The 19367-nt window shown below is 40.5% G+C and overlaps 1 protein-coding gene across 17 annotated transcripts in view; it reads right to left on the reverse strand.

Annotated features, from left to right (window-relative positions):
• The window catches only part of RASAL2 (RAS protein activator like 2), a 264917-nt gene that overhangs the window by 8853 nt on the left and 236697 nt on the right, over positions 1-19367 (reverse strand). For 13 of the 17 annotated variants that reach the window (XM_075616626.1, XM_075616628.1, XM_075616624.1 and 10 more), the window contains 6 exons: positions 7542-7686; positions 6991-7135; positions 6255-6491; positions 5106-5307; positions 1382-1581; positions 1-431 (listed from right to left, as the gene is read on the reverse strand). The exon at positions 1-431 is cut by the window's left edge. In XM_075616626.1, coding sequence (XP_075472741.1) covers positions 1-431; positions 1382-1581; positions 5106-5307; positions 6255-6491; positions 6991-7135; positions 7542-7686 — 1360 coding nt within the window. The remainder of the gene's footprint in view (positions 432-1381; positions 1582-5105; positions 5308-6254; positions 6492-6990; positions 7136-7541; positions 7687-19367) is intronic. The other 4 variants (XM_075616622.1, XM_075616618.1, XM_075616614.1 and 1 more) reach the window with 1 other exon arrangement.

A 19367-nucleotide genomic window follows, 5' to 3' on the forward strand; every position in this document is an offset into this window, starting at 1 on the left:
CAGAAGCCTTGGGCATGGTGGGTGGTGGATTGTTCAGGTGATATACTGGATTTTGGAAGGAAAGGGGCAGCAAGCTGCTTTGCTGACTTAAGGCTGGGTGCAAGGGTCTCCTGACTTGTGGAGCACTCTGTGGTGCGCTCTGGTTTTCCCGTAGCTGTTTGATGGTGGCTACATGTGCGATAGACAACTGGCTGCCAGTCAAACGTAGCGGTGGCTCCTGCACAACAGAGGAGCGATCACTGTGATTCACAATGGGGTCTTGTAGGTCCATTAAGGAAACACTACGTCCATTGGGCAGGACGTTCTCTCTTTCATCTTTGTCAGAGTAGGTCATACTTTGGGTGGATGCCTGTTGGACAAGCAGCAGAGTTTTCCCCCTGAAGTAGCTATCTGTGTTTTCAATGATCGGAGACTTCAGCTTCAGCAGATCACTATCAAAGAAAAGTAGACTTCATTGTAACAGGCGCCTGCAATACTCACATGGACTCAATTTGATCAGTCATCCAAAAGGAATGACATCTAACTAAACAACCTTGAAATAAATTCAACAGGATTGGAAAGCCAGTTTCCAGAATGATGAAAATATATTATAAGTTATGTTCCACTGACACTGTACACTAGCGGTGCGCAAAGTGGGGGCGTGACCCCCAGGAAGGGGGCAGTTGCAGAGGCCCCGCACTCTTCCCCCAAGCATTTAAATTAAATGCCGGGGGATCACGTGAGGCCCCTGCAACTGTTTACTTACCGGGATTCAGCCGGCTGTGTTGCGTCGCCATGGCAACACAGCATCAAATGCCGCCGTGACGTCACATGACCCCGCAACGTCATATGACGCGGATGAAGGTAGGTGGGAGGGGACGACGACGCGGCAGCCGGGGGGAGAGAGCCAGGGGGGCGCAGCTCTAAAAGTTTGCGCTCCCCTGCTGTACACAATGCTTTACATAGAATTTTGCAAGCACAAGTCCCTGCCCCGAAGAGCTTACAATCCAATTTAAGTGCCGGAGGCACACGGGCATACAGTGATGTGTCCAAGATCACAAAGATGGCTGACACTGATATGAACTGACTGTACCCACTTGAAAACCACTGTTATTATCACTAAGATACTGTACTCCATTAGTGAAGGGAAATGTTTAAAGAATAATCTTGTAGTAATCGAGAGTAGCACTCGTCATACTGATCCTGGAGAGGACTAGAATCTCTTGCTGGTAGTTATGTCTTTTAAATGGACCAACGTGACGTTTTATCATGCGTTAAATTTTACATTCGCTTCTTAAGACCCCAAACATCTTTGTTTCATTTAAATGTAATAACAAACATAATGATCATTTACAATCCTTGAATTAGATGTGCAAAGGGACTCAAGAGTCCAAGTCCTTACCTGTCGGCAGGATCCTCAAATATCTTCTGAAGTCCAGATGAGAGGCTGCCACTCACATTGGGGGTGGAGCTGTGCTCACTGAATCGTCTTAGCTGCTGCTGGATTGGGGTAGGGTTGGTCAACGACTTGGTGATGTCAGCGAGGATGCGAGGAAGGGGTCCCAGTTTCTCCACGGTCGCCTGTAGGAAGGAATTTTCACCCTGATTGGACAATATGCATGGCAACATCCGCCATGACGGGGAAGGCCAGGAGGGGATTCGGAGGGCAGATTTTTTTTTTCCGCGTAAGTGTGTCAGCGCATGGCATGAGCGTGGAGCCGCATTATCGACCACGATGCGACGGATGGAGGAGACAGGGTGCAGCCAGGCATCGGGGTAGGAAGGGGGGGGGGGGGTGGGGGAGGGGGGGAAGGGAGAAAAGGAAATAGAGAAGAAATTAGGATTGGTCAAAACTAGGAAGAAATAAATAAACTCAACATGCTTAGCATAGCTAAAACTATGGCCATTCCAACTCAAAACAGTCATGCAAAGCAAACAAACTAGTGGGAAATGCAAAGGAAGGGGCTAATGTGCTGTTTGCACTGAACGGAGGACATATGGGTAATTGGGTTAACAAGAGAAGCATGCTAACATTCCAGACAAAGAGGGGAGGAAGGAAAGAGATGATCAGGGTTACTGGGAGGAGTAGTCCATGGAATCAGCCCTTTTCCATCTGTGGTCTCCATCCAAATAAATATTTATGCACACGTAACAGAAACTATATACGCTCAGGTGTGTTATATATAGTCACTGATGGACACTGAGAAGTGGACATAAAACCATTAGGATGGCTCAGAAGTGCACACACCACCCATTAAAACACGAGAGATCCAAGGCAGTGACCACAACACAGATAGCGACAATACAATCACCCAGAAGACAAGACACTCGATACAGAAATATATAAACCCATCCACGGCTAGGAAGGCAAAATCAGCGTCATTCTATAAACTTACCAGTACAAGGTAAGAAAAAGAACTTCAGCAGATAAAAGTGCCCGCAAAGTTGTGTTTTTCGGAGTGAACATTTAGCGGGTCATTTATTCAAGTCTCCCGGCTGCAAAAGCGGCCAAAATTGGTGAAAAAATACTGCACAAGAGTTACCGAAGAACAAACCCCAACAAGTTTAATCTAGTGCAGTCGGGAGACTTTGATAAATAAGCTCCTTAGAACTTTTTAGTTCGATAAATAATGTGCTTTACAACAACTACTGTTACTGTGCTCGCTCTACAATCAGCAGTCTCGGTTGCCACCCGTCACTGTTCTTCATTACTTACAGGTTTACTGCCTTGCAGTGAAGGATAGAAGAACCCTGTGTGCTGTCTTCACGTCATTGACTTATACAGCTTGAACATTCTATATGGCATCAATTATTCTGAGCCATGCTGCAATCATGGTTCTATTCTGGTTATAAATAGAGCTCAGTCTGAGTTTAATAGCTATACACCATGTTGACACCAGTAGGTACCTGCCAGCTAATTCCAGCCCAACAGTGTATTAAAAATCCAAGCCACTTTCCACAGATCTTACTCTATTCTACTAATGTTGCCAACATACCAGCAAACAGGAATATATATATATATATATATATATATATATATATATATACAATTAAGCAGTTATAAATAAATATATTGACATTAAATTATAAATATGGCATTTAAAGAAGCAAAACATCTTGCACTACATCTTTTTTGTGTTGCTCTTGGAATGAAGTAGGGGGTCTCCGAAGCTGAACTGTGTTAACATCAGCTCCAGTAACCCCCTGCTTCCAGAGATACTTCCCTCCGTTGGGGGTGCCGACATCTCTGCAGCCAGGGAACTGTGTACCCAACAAAATGGGGGCTTTAAATGTCCCGCGAGCCAATAGGAAGCCATGATGTCATCCCTCGCGGATTCTTATTGGCCCACGGGACTTCGATATTTAAACTGAACAGGGATACCGACAGCACATACGGAGGTAAGTATCTCCGGAAGCAGGGGGTCCCCGGAACGGAAATGAACACAGTTCAGCTCTGGGGGACCCCCTGCTTCAATCCTAGAATTAAGAGGGGAAAAAAGAACAAACAACAAAAAAAATGGATGCAGTGCCTGGTGTGTTGCTGCTTTAAGCCAGGAAAACTGTTTAACTGCGTAAATACGCTTCTATATTAGAAGTCTTGGGCAGGGTGGGTGGTGAATAAAAATAAATACTCGACTGGTCAGTACAAACACTTAAGACTATTATCCGGTATTACTGTTAATGCCTGAAGGCGGATAAGGAGGAGCTTACGGAGAGCCTTATTGACTATTAAGCAGAAATTGCCAAATCTCAAACATTGTGCGACACAGCAGAAAAGATCATATAAAACTGCACATTTCCTTTGTCAAACCCACTTAAAATGTGCCGTTTAGAAAGCTAGTATTTGAGTTGAAAAGTCATGTATAGGCGGCCTCTCAGCCCTAAAGGGCCTAACACTTCCCGTGTTGTACTTAATGATACTTAGTCTGAGTTTGCATGTTTGGACCATGTTAGTGTATGTGCATTGTACACCCTGAATATCTCAGCAGCACCAGTGAATACTGTATGATACTCATCGAACTTGTGTTAGCTATTTGGCCAATTCAGTAAGATGCGTCAATGATTCCAAATATAGCACTAGGGCTGTATTTTTATTCAACCTTAAAGAAGATGCCGTCTAAATGAATCTACTTAATGGGTTAAAACGAAGGCTAGCATCATCAAATGAAGTTCTAGGCACAGTCATGTCAAGCGCTAAAAAAAATGAACTTAAAGGAGCAATTTCTGCATTTTTTTTGTATTATTATTTTTTAACATAGGATTGAAGCGGGGGGGGGGGGGGGGGTCCTCCGGACCTGGAGCCCATTCATTTCAGCTCCGGGAACCCCCTGCTTCCCGAGATACAGACCTCCAAAGGGGGTGCCGGTATCTCGGCAAAGTTTAAAGCACCCACCTCACGCGTACCGATAGGAAGCCGAACCGAGTGACATCGCGGCTTCCTATTGGCCGGCAGGAAGCGGGAGCTTGGAAACTCCGCCATTACGTGAACCCGGCGAGCGGGGTGGCTACTGACATCTCCTTCAGAGGTAAGAGTCTTTGGAAGCAGGGGGTCCCCGGAAATTAATGGGGTCCAGCTCCAGAGACCCGCTGCCTCAATCATATGTTAAAAAATAATGTGGAACAAAAAAAATAATTACAAAAATCGCCCGCTTGGACTGCCTCTTTCTAACGAGTTATAATTGTAAGGAAAAAGAGGAGGGATAATAATGATTTTGCTCAAAGCAATAGTTCATGTACGTGACAATTTATACCCTTTCTCCCCTGAAAGTAACGAATGTGTTATGACCGGTGGTAATAAGAAATAACTATAATAACCAAATATTGTTTTTTGGTGCTGGTTTTGTGGAGAATCTTTAGTATGTTGCAATTGTGCATCATACTCTGCACTGCTCTGTATTGCAGCATGTTCTATTTATTTTTTAAACGTGGTCCCGATCAAGAAGTCCTGCTTTAACTTGTTTTATTTAGATAGTATTAACCCAGTGGCGAGATCAGCTTATAGCACAATTTAAGTAGCAAAAGTCCGATACTTCACAGCCCAGGACTTTGTCAGTCTTGGGTATTTCCAGGCATACTGCCATTTGGAGAATGACAAACAAATACCACCAGCTTCCTTGGCGTGTTACCTTATCCAGCTGGGACACCACCTCCCACAGGAGGCTGTGCAGGACAGAAAGCTCTCTCCCAAGGTCTATGTATCCTTCAAACCCTGGCGTGTTCGAGATGGTGTCTGGGTTGGAGATCTCCTGAAGGAAACGCTTCATCCCACCCCATTCATGCTCCAAGAAGTCGTTCATGAAGGCCATGTACTCCTCCTTATTGCCAAACCTGCGACGATGGGTGGGGGGGGGGGGGGAGGGGGGGCAGGAAGAGAAGGAGACCATGAGTGCAAGGGAAGGGCCCAGGAGCAGCAAACACCATATGATGGGAGATTACACATTTGTTTTCGTTAATGCTTGTGTATTCCATCAGAACCGCTGCCTCATGTGCCCTAAAAATTACCCAAAAATACCCTAAAAATGCACACCATTTAAATAAGTTATTAAGCTCATTTTTACATTTACATACAGTACTTTTGCTCTCAAAGAAAGGCTTAGCAAAGAAAAACCCTATTTCGTTCAAAATAATTGATAAATCAGTACCATCACACTTTGACCACAGATAATATATTTTTTATGTCATTTTTAGGTAATTTTTTTTATATCATCATCATCATCTTTAAAATGAACGTGCTATAAAACACTATGTTATACTGGTACAATCTCTACTTCATTAAAATACTAGGTGTCCCAAAAACAAAGTATCCTCGCGAGTCTCTCACTAGTTGTGTAATGCTGATAATGGGCGACAGTAACCAATAGCAGATTTCTGCGCCCAAGCAAGAGTTTTCTTATTGGCGTTTAGAAGAGATGCGAGTAGAGGGAAGGGCAGCTACTGTAATTATTGAGGGGTGAACGGGGGTGCCTATGGGATATGAATCTTTAAACATTCGGAAGGGTGCCTACACAATGCTGTTCAGCAGCATGTTCAAGGCACCCCATTATTTATCAAGCATTGAATGATTAAACCGATGAGGAAAATCGCACCTTGCATCAGGATCACAATGTATTGTGTGTAAAATGACAGGAAAGCTCCTCTGTCCAACGCCAAGAGGTAAATCTTTCTAATAAACTCAAATGATGTATGGGTACTGCGGAGGGTATGTCTTTACTGGCTGTTAAGTAACATTCTAGGCAGAGATTCAGAGTACAATGAGTACCACGAGTAACACCTACTTGGCGAAGTTGGCGAGATTCTGGATAACTTTGGCGATGAGCGTCAGAGTGCGGGAGGTGCGGTCATCAGGGTATTCCTGCATGAGTCCAAAGAGGCTTGGAGACATGATGGACGGACACAAGAAGCGGAGGAAGAGAGAGGCGCTGATCAGACGCTCGCTGATATCCTGCTTGCCCCGGTTTATGCACTGCTGCTTCCAAGATGCAAACACTTCCTTCAGCTCCCTGGGAAACACACTACAAAAGCACAGAAATATAGGCGGTGACGAGGCACACCGGGGTAGAAACGCTAATATACCAACAAATGTCATTTTTAACATCATCTTTATAGGACCCAGAACCCAGACCTGAAGAGTTCCTAATCTACTTTGTGCTAGAGGCAAAGGGTCATAAAGGGACTTGAACCAATCATATGGGAACGGGCATTAAATGTTCTATAGTGTTTCTTTTAGCTCAAAGATCAAGCCTTCACAACGTGGCCATTCCTTCTAATACAGATGCAATAAACTGCCAGACGGGTAGATAAATGTAGTAAGTTAGGACCTGCAATATAAATGTGGTACTATAAAAAGCTGACTATGTTTGAGATACTGTGAACCGAAAACGTAATTCCTTTACAAAGCTGCAATAATCACTCAAGTTAATGGATGTGTTGTAGAGTGTCTCTCCGGAATGCTGCTCGAGATTTGCCTCCCCTTCTGTGTGTGCGATATTGAGGAGTAAGAGGGCTACTCACCAGTAGGAATTGATGATCTTGCAGAAGGCCAGCTCACAGCACATTTTCAGGTTGCTCTGGTGATCAGAGAGCTCATTAGATGAACATTTACTGGGATCCACCTCACAGTTTTCATCTGACTCATAAAGGGCCTTGATGAACTCCCCTGTGTCAAGGTTAGAGACAGGAAAGTCAATGAGAGAAATGGGATGGGGAAAGAAAAAATGGCACAAGAAAAGAATAGCAGAAACAACAGAAGAGATACGAGCACAGCAACAATTAGGATGGCACATTGTGACGTAACATATTTAGGTTACAGCAGGGAGGTTCTTAAATGTTAAGTATCTGAAATAGCTACAGAAGCCTGGGTAAGCCTCAAACGCATGCCGAAAGCACATCTATGAAGAACGCTGATGTCAACCCATTCAATACTATCACAACCTGCAAAAGAGATTAGGTCAAATGCAATACCTTTGTGTAAGGGAGCCTTGATATAAAAGGAATTCTACTAATAACACACTACACATCATACACAACTATTCTCATATGGGGATAAAGTGTGTCCTCCTTACCAAGTGCGTCATGAAGGTACTTCTGCCCAACCAACTTCAGATACTCCTCAATGGCTTTGGTGGCCAGCGTGTTTTCCCTGAAGATGAGGACATCATGGTCCACACAGCGGTCCACCTCTGACATGACTAGATCTGTTAGGAAGTCCTGGGAGGGTGAAATCAAGCCAAGCAAACACTTAATAAAGAGAGACAGAACTATATCGTGGTCAGAGTCCCAGCTCTTGTTGTACAGTAGGCAAACATGCCATACCACAACCATGAAAAACACATTCTGGTAGCAAAAACATATTATTTATAGATTTTAAAAAGGTGGAATCCACAGTGGCTAATCTGCTCATTACGCCTACATGCGCCTGCTTTTTCTGACAATATGTTAAAATGTGAGCTTTCTTTGAAACAACATGAAAACAGCTGGAGGAACAGAGGACCTATTATTAACCCGGTGAAGGAACAATATAGATATAAAAAACATTCTTAAAACAAGGGTCGATTATCTGGACAATGACTGAAAGACTATACTTTCCAGATATGGTATTAAAAAAAAAAAAAGCTTCAACCCACTTGCATTTTTATACCATTCGTGACAGCCATTTCATACATTAAAATGGGTTTCATTTATTAATTAGTATTTAGAAAAACACCCACAAAAAAAATGCTATTACATTGACTTTCCTGCGAAACAGAACAATTCTGGAGGTTTTGAAGATGTGTGTGGTGTGATGCTGAAGAAAATGCAAAATACCAAGTACAATCCCATCACCAAATTATTGTACCTAATTTATCAGGATTAATGGTATTTGCTACCTGTAGCGACTGATGTTTTTCCAAGGCCTTGTCCATATTGCAAGATACGGAGCGAGCTACATAGCTCGCTCTACAAACAAACGTGTGTATTTCAAAGCGCATAGCCCTAGTGAGCGATTATGCACATTTTGCACAAGGATACTGTACCAAAAGAAGAGGAGACAAACTTGTTTGCTATTGCAGCGAGACAAATTGTGTATAAACTTATCAAAATGTGGCGCTCAGTGTATATGGTTTAAATCAACATCAAATAAACCCACAGTGTTAAAATAGATAAGAAAATAAACAGTGATACTTATACAACCACGTGTATTCAATGCTGCTGTGACTTGATGCAGGACTGCTCTTTCAATCCTCGTAGGCAAGTGAAGGGTGAAAATCATCAAGAAGCGCAAATCATGTGGAAAATAAAGAAAGACAACAAACTTATGGTGCAGTATTGTGTGAACTTTGTGTGATAAATGGCTGTGGTTAGGTGCTCAGAATACTCACAAACGTGAGAAGTACGCAGGCATATAAAGGTATCTTTAACCCATGGGATGAGGCCAATCAGTTGGATAGGAACCGCACTGCTAATCAGGTATACTGTAGCGCTCTGGTACACTTGCGTCCCCTTAGAAATAAAATGAACCGGACATAGTGCAGACTGTACATAGAATATTTATAAAAACAAGCAAAATCCAATCAACTCACATGGTGATGGAAAGAAACAAGCGTGTAGATCACAAAGTGGATCTCTGCAAGACCGGGAGAGTGGTATCTCTGCTTTTCCTCTGTTCAGCTATGCGTGTCACGGATGCGTCTCACCGAGGACCGGAAGTGACGTCATCCGCTCTCAGAGGCTCCGGTTTCGTCTCAGGGCATCACTCTACGCGTTTCACCTTGTAGGTTTCTTCAGGAGTGATTTTCCATAGTGTATGAGCAACTTATATACTCTAATCTCTACTCTCATAGGTGGGGAGTGAATTGGATAATTGAACACATTTAATTGAGATGGCCAAAAGCTGCTGATATAGACAATTACTACATCTAGGTAAAAGCAATCAGTATATCTACATAGATGCAGGTGATACAGGTTAAAACATTTAATATATGAGTACTTAATTGAAAACATGTTTACACATAAGATAAAAAATGGCATTTAATAGCCATTGGTGGATAGCCTAAGCTATAGGCAAAATTAAATCTGTTGCATCTGACATATGCACAGCCTAAGGTTTTTGGATTTTTAGGATTTTTGGGTCTGTGCATATGTCAGATGCAACAGATTTAATTTTGCCTATAGCTTAGGCTATCCACCAATGGCTATTAAATGCCATTTTTTATCTTATGTGTAAACATGTTTTCAATTAAGTACTCATATATTAAATGTTTTAACCTGTATCACCTGCATCTATGTAGATATACTGATTGCTTTTACCTCGATGTAGTAATTGTCTATATCAGCAGCTTTTGGCCATCTCAATTAAATGTGTTCAATTATCCAATTCACTCCCCACCTATGAGAGTAGAGATTAGAGTATATAAGTTGCTCATACACTATGGAAAATCACTCCTGAAGAAACCTACAAGGTGAAACGCGTAGAGTGATGCCCTGAGACGAAACCGGAGCCTCTGAGAGCGGATGACGTCACTTCCGGTCCTCGGTGAGACGCATCCGTGACACGCATAGCTGAACAGAGGAAAAGCAGAGATACCACTCTCCCGGTCTTGCAGAGATCCACTTTGTGATCTACACGCTTGTTTCTTTCCATCACCATGTGAGTTGATTGGATTTTGCTTGTTTTTATAAATATTCTATGTACATCTGCACTATGTCCGGTTCATTTTATTTCTAAGGGGACGCAAGTGTACCAGAGCGCTACAGTATACCTGATTAGCAGTGCGGTTCCTATCCAACTAATTGGCCTCATCCCATGGGTTAAAGATACCTTTATATGCCTGCGTACTTCTCACGTTTGTGAGTATTCTGAGCACCTAACCACAGCCATTTATCACACAAAGTTCACACAATACTGCACCATAAGTTTGTTGTCTTTCTTTATTTTCCACATGATTTGCGCTTCTTGATGATTTTCACCCTTCTATTGCAGCGAGACAGCCTGGTCATGTGAGCGGCTAACAGCCAATGAAAATTTAGTAAGCTATTCTGCCTGGATCCTGTTCAAATGACTTTTTGTCAGTGGAGTTGGGCTTGCTGTGAGAACATGGACAACTCAACTAGTAAAAATTTGATTTCTGGGGTTTACAAACGTGAACCTTTAATTCATACCATGACAGAAATATCAATGATAATTTATGGAGAGAAATTTCTGATATATTGTCCATTACTTGTCTATAATTGTTAATTTATATTGTTGTGTACAATGCTCATTTCAATGCATCACATTTGATAAAATTTTTTTAACAAGGCATGTTTTCATGCATGACAGTGTAAATATATGTTTGCAGAATACTTCTGTTATTGCATAGCATGCATTTTATTATTTGCTAGAGGCATGTTCTCATGCATGACACTTCCTTGACCCGCCCCCCCACATCATGACCGCACCCGCCCCCCTCGCTCGCTTTCCAAAAATCTACAGTCCACACATCGCCGGAGAGGAATTCTCGCGTGAGGCAAGTCGCAATGTAGCGCTCGCACTCGTTTTCACTATGGACAGAGCCCAAGACTCTTATCCTTTCTTGTGATTGCAAACTCTTTTTAAGGTCTAAAGTAGAAATACCGTTGTATTTTCAGTACCTTGTTATGCACTTGTTATACTTCTAAAATGACTCGGGGTCATCCCTTAAGGTTGGAGAAAAGGAGATTTCACCAGCATAAAAGGAAAGGGGTAATTTACAGTAAGGGCAGTTAAAATGTGGAATTCATTACCCACAGGAGACTGTGATGGCAGATACAGTAGATAGACAAAAAAAACGGTTGGACATCTTGTTGGAAAAGAAAGGTATACAGGATATACCAAATAAGTAAACATGGGAAGGATGTTGATCCAGAGTGTAATCTGATTGCCATTATTTGGAGTCCGGAAGGAATTTATCCCCCCCCTACAAGATATTATTGGATGATGTTTCACTGGGGGTGGGTGGGGGGAGGGGGGTTTGTTTGCCTTCCTCTGGATCAATATACTGTAAAAACAAATATAGGATAATTATCTGTTGTCCAAAATTAGCCTAGGTTGAACTTCATGGACATACGCCTTTTATTAACCTTATCTGCTATGTAAAAGCAGTTTGTGCAAATGAAAAACAATTATTTTGTCGGTTGTCCAAGTGGATCTTATTTGGGCTGTAAGAGCCGTACTTAATCCTTTTGCTGGCAACATATTTGCTTTGAAGGGGTTAAATGAAGTCGCAATAACTTGGGTTGAATGAAGGATTTTCTTAGAAAAGGTTTGAACCATTGTGAATTATCTACAATATCCCTACTAGTCAGGAATAGAAAACTCCCGCATGGTTTGCAAGTCCAGCAGTATTATTACAATGACATGGGAAAGTGAAGGCCTTTAACAAACAGAAGCGGGATTAGGACTTTTAACCCCTGTGCTTCCAGTGTGATCTGCAACACATTTTGGGTTTTTCTTGCACTTGACCGCATCCCTCCGGAAGTCATGATGTTGGGTCACTAGCTTGTGACATTTCATAAGTTTCGACAACAACTGCCTGTAATCACAAACCATGTGCAAAGACGGCTTACACTGCATTTCTCGATATGTGCATATTCTGCCCAAAATTGCCTAAATTACAGCAAATTAAATCTTCAATTTTGGATGCTGCAGAACATTTTTTTTTGTTTTGTTACATTTCTATGTGCAATTACATCTATTCATTGTGTTTGTTTCTTCATATTGGTCGTATTCATGGCAATACCCTTCTGCAATCTGCATGTATGCGATTGAAAAACAATAAGAAATTACTGGCAAGAAAGGTTTTCGAACAGCTCGCCGGTTCTGCAATTCAGAGCCCGGAAATTATTTCCAAGAGAGTTTATTTTGCATGTGTTAAGGCTGCCACGTCATTCTCATAATCGCCATGACAATAAGAGGAGATAACAAAGAAATGAGAAGATCAGCAAAATAGTTCAAGTGACAGCAAATGTTACCTTCTTTAAAAATGTATTTGCAAACCTGCGTATCCCTACAGAATTAAATATAAAAGGAGGCGATATTCCCACTTTCTTGTTAGGAGGCATGAGGTACATATCTGATAATTACTATGACCTGAAATGTCAGATATGACACTGGAAATGTTGCAGAGAGGCTGCGATTTATTGAGATTCCTTAGTAGTATATTGGACATCTAATACTTTGTTAACAGCACAAACTATAGTTTTGCTCGAATGCGCAGCTAATTAAAACTGGTCTGAGCTGTTCTTGAAACAGGACACGGTGGAATATCAGTGGTCTGCATCCCCTTTAAACTTTCCAGTGTCACAAATGACATTGCAGACAGTAATACCTTTTCATGAACCAAATGTGAGGGCCCATCACAGATAGGTAGCACACAATCAAAAGTCACCTTTAATGACACCTGGTGGGACCAAGTTATCAGAGCTCGCAAAATAATCTCAATATCTCCAGGGCCATTACCACCATACATTCAAGATGACCAAGTTCAGTGGAGAAATTATAGATATTCCAATCAATTTGATTTGCACGTGTACTGCTTTAGTGCATATATTTAAATCTTTGAGGTTATGTTTTAAAAAGTGCGGACTAACATCAACTTTACCAAAATGTTGCGGACCACGGAGGTGGCACGTGGCCCGTTTGTGAGCCCCCAGCCATTTGCCTACCAACACAAGGAACTTGTAAATGAAAATCCGTGGGAGCTGTTCCCCCTTCGCCATAAAAAGTACACAGATCATATTTAAATCTGTGATTCAAAAGGATAAAATTCCCCTCCTCAAGGTGTTAAATAACATGAATATGATCGGTTTCAGACATGCACAAAATTCATGCTAGTATTTTGTGCAACTTAGCGCTCCTTGCAGTTGCATGTAATAGTAATATATATTTAACTTTCAATCATATGAATGCTTCCAGGAGGCTGTATGTTCTTTACTAATATAATAATTGTTTAAGATCTGTTAACAGATTCGAAAATGTAATCACGGTCTAAAAATCACAAGAATAATGGGATATAGGACACATTTTGATTTTGTTATGGTCAGGGCTTCAACCTGGGGACAGATCCGTGGTGAATTATAACACAGTTTGTAGATCGGATCATCATTTCTTTAAAATACATGAACATATATGAGAAGGATGAAAAGTAGAAGCAACAGCCATACACAGACACACAGGTAAGGGCAAATAAAGGTGTATCGAAACCAACGTTTCAGTCCTCAATATAGAACCTTCATCAGGGTGGCAATTGGTGATGAAGGTTCTATATTGAAAATCGAAATGTTGGATTTGTTGGTTTCAATACACCTTTATTTGCCCTCATCTGTGATGTGCTGCTTCTTTTTTTTACTCCAAGCCATGGGTTTGGGTAATGTATACCTTTATTTAATGGTTATATTGCATGCACTTGCCTTTATTATATATATATATATATATATATATATATATAAAAATAAATATAATAATAGCATGTTCTTGTATAGCGCTGCTAGTTTTACGTAGCGCTTTACAGAGACATTTTGAAGGCACAGGTCCCTGCCCCGTGGGCTTACAATCTATGTTTTTTTGGTGCCTGAGGCACAGGGAGATAAGGTGACTTGCCCGAGGTCACAAGGAGCCGACACCGGGAATTAAACCAGGCTCCCCTGCTTCAAACTCTCAATGCCAGTCAGTGTCTTTACTCACTGAGCCACTGAGACGGATCATGATGTGATATATATAGATGTAGACGTACAGTGTTAGCCGAGCTTAATAATCAAAAACGAATAGACGATACCGTTCTGTGGCTAACATATATATAAAATGAAAATATCACTTATGAGCACATTCACATGCCCAAGGCCTGGGACATAGCAGGTTCAGCCGCGCTGAGCCGCGCTCCTGCTCTGCCTCGCCTGCTCAGAATGGTGCTTTTTTCTGTCCTGGCAGGCGAGGCAGTGAGCGCGCTCAGGGGGCGGAGGCGAGGCGTGTCAGGAGGCGGAGTGGGAGGCGGGGCTAGTCCCTTGCTCCCATAGGATGTGAGCGGTCACGTGACCGCTCCTCCGCGTGGCAAATTTTAAACTTGCCTGTCTCGGCAAATTTTCTGAGCCTCCGCACGCATCCGCACGCATGCGGAAGGGGATACTATAGCCGCGCTGATGACAGATGCAGGGGGTTAGTGCATCTGCTCAGCGCGGCTGAACCTAGTATGTCCCAGGCCTAAGACAGGTCTGCAACCCTGCTTTTCACCATTAACGGTGCAAGGAAAGTAAGTGCAAACCTTAAAAATACATAAATAAACAAAACAAATAAATATCACCAAGAGGAGATGCAGCTGGTGTGAGAGATTTCACAATCACTCAACGTAACATCTGGGGGAAGACACAAAGCGCAAGACTTCCTCTCCAAGGTGGAAAGATCACAAGGAATCTCAAATAGGCAGCATATGTAAAGAAAAAAAGAAAAAATATAGTGCAACACAGTTTAATTATAAAATATATTCGAGCAAGGAGGCTCCAACACACTCGCATGCTCCAGGACAAACAAAAGCAATTTAACCACTCTGGGTTCAGACGCTATGTGGGAGACTCCAGTCAGCTGTTACACGTTCTCCACTTCCGCATTCGATCAACGTCTGACGTCACGAACCGGCTCCCTCAGTCTCCAGCAGTAAGGGGAGGATCATCTGGCTCCGTGAAGGTCAGCGCAGCGGAAGATATCCAAGCAGGGGAGCGTGATAGCAAAGCAGCTGGTGTCACAGCAGAGAGTCCGTAGAAGGCACTGACTGCTTAACAAGGTCTATGCGCATGTAGAAAACCCTACGCGTTTCATCCAAGGTATGGACTTCTTCAGGGGTTTAGGGATACATGGCAGTGACTCTAACTTAAATAGTCCCTAAAAGGGGAGGGGATCAATAACGTCACGGCACGGAAACTGAGTCTAATAGGCTCAATGTATCACTACTAACAGCCCTACTTATATACTAGGCAAATCGGAACATTATATAGAAATATCTATAAATATAAATGGGGTTTATCAAATACATAGTAAAAATTATATAATAAAAATACATTAAACATAAGATTACACAATGAAAAATATATAATTATAGCATTTTTGAGCCCCATGATGGATCTAAATGGAAACAAGAAGAGAGATCAGTGCATATACATAAAAGGCATATATATATATTGAAAAACCATATTATATAGGAACCATATGTTGAAAACATATTACACATATATATAAAACATATATTAAAAAACAGACCTTCTTAAAAAGAGGAATATAGATTCTATGTGTAACTAAAAAATGCACTATGGATATTTGTTAAAAAGACACTATGAATATTAATTTAAAATATTAATTAAAAAAATTATTAATTTGAAAAGGAAGCTAAATCTATGTCAATATTCAAACCCAAAGGTTTAAGTGTACATAGTCTATGTATCCAAAAAGTCTCTTTTTGTGAGACTTCCTGGATACGATTGCCTCCCCTCCAATTTAAAGTAACCTGATCAATGCCTATATAACTCAGACCCTCTGGATTAGACTCACGGAACTGTTTAAAATGTAATGGAACACTGTGGTTCTCCAATCCATTTGCAATGTTCCTAATATGTTCCAGAATTCTAACCCGGAGAGGTCTGATCGTGCGGTCTACAATATGTGGGCCGCACTGGCATTGTAATAAATAAATAACAAGAGGTACTTTTGCAATTTATAAATTTATTAATTTTGAATACCTCTTTGGTTACTTGGGACATGAAGCAATCTGTTTTGGTTATACAAAATTTGCAGGCTTTGCAGCCAGTACACTTAAAAAAAACCCCTAGGTTTTTGACCCAACCACGTATCACTAGTAGGTACTGGTTTCAAAAAACTAGGAGCAAGTCTATCTTTAATATTGCGTGCTTTGGTATAAATAACTTGCGCACGGTCTGGTAAAAAGTCTTTTAAATATTGATCACTTTTTAAAATATGCCAGTGCTTATTTAAAATTTTATTGATTTTAAAATGATCGCTATTAAATTGAGTGATAAAAGGAATAAAATTCGGTTTCATCATTTTACTTGAGTTTGACTTTAAAAGTAGATTTCTGTCAATTTCCCGTACTTGATTTTTAGCTTCACTCAAATCCAAGGGTATATAGATGGCTGATTGTTCATCAAAGACCTCAATATCTGAGCAATTTTTTCTTAATCTTCTAAATTGCCCCGATGGAATATTTGAGGTCCATTGTGGATGGTGACAACTGCTTTTACTAATAAAATTATTGCAGTCAACAGACTTAAAAAAGGTTTTAGTTAAAACTCTTATCTTCCACATATAAAACTAGATCAAGATATGAGATGCTGGTACGATCATAATGATGGGTGAATTTGAGGTTTAAATTATTATTATTAAGATATATTAAAAATTCCTCAAGTAATTCAATGGTTCCATCCCATACAATAAGGATATCGTCAATATAGCGTTTCCAGGACACCAGGTACGCACCAAAAGGGTTGGAACAGAAGATAAAATCCTCCTCCCAAACCCCCATAAATAAATTCGCGTAATTTGGCGCGAACCTGGTGCCCATCGCTGTACCCCTGGTTTGTAAGTAAAAATAATTATTAAAAGAAAAGTAGTTGTGATTTAATATAAATTCTATGCCCTCTATAATAAAATCAGTTTCATCTTGTGCAAATTTGTTTGACTGTTCTAAAGTTCTTCTAATGGCACTGCAGCCTTGGGGGTGATAACTGTATAAAGCGAAGTTACGTCTACCGTGCACCATATGAAACTATCTTTCCATTCTGTATTTTCGAAATGATTAATTACCTCCGTAGAGTCTCTCAAAAAAGATGGTAATATGGTCACAAATTCTTTAAAAAAAAAAAGTGTCTAAATATTGTGACAAATTGGAGGTTAAAGAGTCAATTCCGTAAATTATCGGACGACCTAGCGGTCTGTCTTTATCTTTGTGCATTTTCGGTAAGAAATAAAAAATTGGAATTTATGGAAATTTGTTATTTAAAAAATTAAATTCACTATCGCTTAATATACAAGAATTTTTACCTTTATGTTAAAAAAATATCTAATTCTTCCGAAAAAGATTTAGTGGGATCTGTGGTCAGGATAGTATAAGTACTATGATCTCCAAGAATTCTCATAGATTCTTCTAGGTAATAACTCCTACTCATAACTACCGTGCCAACCCCCTTATCGGCTGCCTTGATTACTAAATTTTTATCATTGGCTAATTTATTTCAAGCCTCAATTTCTTTCTGAGTAACATTGCTTTTATTTTTAGAATTAAGGACTAACTTTTCAAAATCATTAGAGATAAGATTGTAGAAAGTGTCTACAAAATTACCCTTATGTCGTGGGAAAAAGGTTGATTTAATTTTTCATGTAGTGTGACAGAAATCAGATTCCAAAGAAATAGTTTTGGGTTCATTAATTGTATCTATTTTTGGTAAATCAAAATTCCTTTTTAAGAAATGTCTTTTCAAAGTCAATTTTCTCATGTATTTATTAGCGTCAATAAAAAGTTTAAAAGCATTCGGCTTAATAGAGGGTGCAAATTTTAAACCTCTAGAAAGTATTTGAAGGTCTGAATCTGTTACAATGCCCGTACGGTCTACAATATGTGGGCCGCACTATCAGACCTCTCCGGGTTAGAATTCTGGAACATATTAGGAACATTGCAAATGGATTGGAGAACCACAGTGTTCCATTACATTTTAAACAGTTCCATGAGTCTAATCCGGAGGGTCTGAGTTATATAGGCATTGATCAGGTTACTTTAAATAGGAGGGGAGGCAATCGTATCCAGGAAGTCTCCCAAAAAGAGACTTTTGGGATACATAAACTATGTACACTTAAACCTTTGGGTTTGAATATTGACATAGATTTAGCTTCCTTTTTAAATTAATAATTTTTTTAATTAATATTCATAGTGTCTTTTTAACAAATATTCATAGTGCATTTTTTAGTTACACATAGAATCTATATTCCTCTTTTTAAGAAGGTCTGTTTTTTAATATATGTTTTATATATATGTGTAATATGTTTTCAAAATATGGTTCCTATATATATGGTTTTTCAATATATATATGCCTTTTATGTATATGCACTGATCTCTCTTCTTGTTTCCATTTAGATCCATCATGGGGCTCAAAAATGCTATAATTATATATTTTTCATTGTGTAATCTTATGTTTAATGTATTTTTATTATATAATGTTTACTATGTATTTGATAAACCCCATTTATATTTATAGTTATTTCTATATAATGTTCCGATTTGTCTTATTTAATGTTCCGAGTTGCCTAGTATATAAGTAGGGCTGTTAGTAGTGATACATTGAGCCTATTAGACTCAGTTTCGTGCCGTGACGTTATTGATCCCCTCCCCTTTTAGGGACTATTTAAGATAGAGTCACTGCCATGTATCCCTGCAACCCTGAAGAAGTCCATACCTTGGATGAAACGCGTAGGGTTTTCTACATGCGCATAGACCTTGTTAAGCAGTCAGTGCCTTCTACGGACTCTCTGCTGTGACACCAGCTGCTTTGCTATCACGCTCTCCTGCTTGGATATCTTCCGCTGCGCTGACCTTCACGGAGCCAGATGATCCTCCCCTTAGTGCTGGAGACTGAGGGAGCCGGTTCGTGACGTCAGACGTCGATCGAATGCGGAAGTGGAGAACGTGTATCAGATGACTGGAGTCTCTCACATAGCGTCTGAACCCAGAGTGGTTAAATTGCTTTTGTTTGTCCTGGAGCATGCGAGTGTGTTGGAGCCTCCTTGCTCGAATATATTTTATAATTAAACTGTGTTGCACTATATTTTTTCTTTTTTTCTTTACATATGCTGCCTATTTGAGATTCCTTGTGATCTTTCCACCTTGGAGAGGAAGTCTTGC

The sequence above is a fragment of the Ascaphus truei genome, chromosome 10 (assembly GCF_040206685.1).
Source record: "Ascaphus truei isolate aAscTru1 chromosome 10, aAscTru1.hap1, whole genome shotgun sequence".
Taxonomy (NCBI): domain Eukaryota; kingdom Metazoa; phylum Chordata; class Amphibia; order Anura; family Ascaphidae; genus Ascaphus; species Ascaphus truei.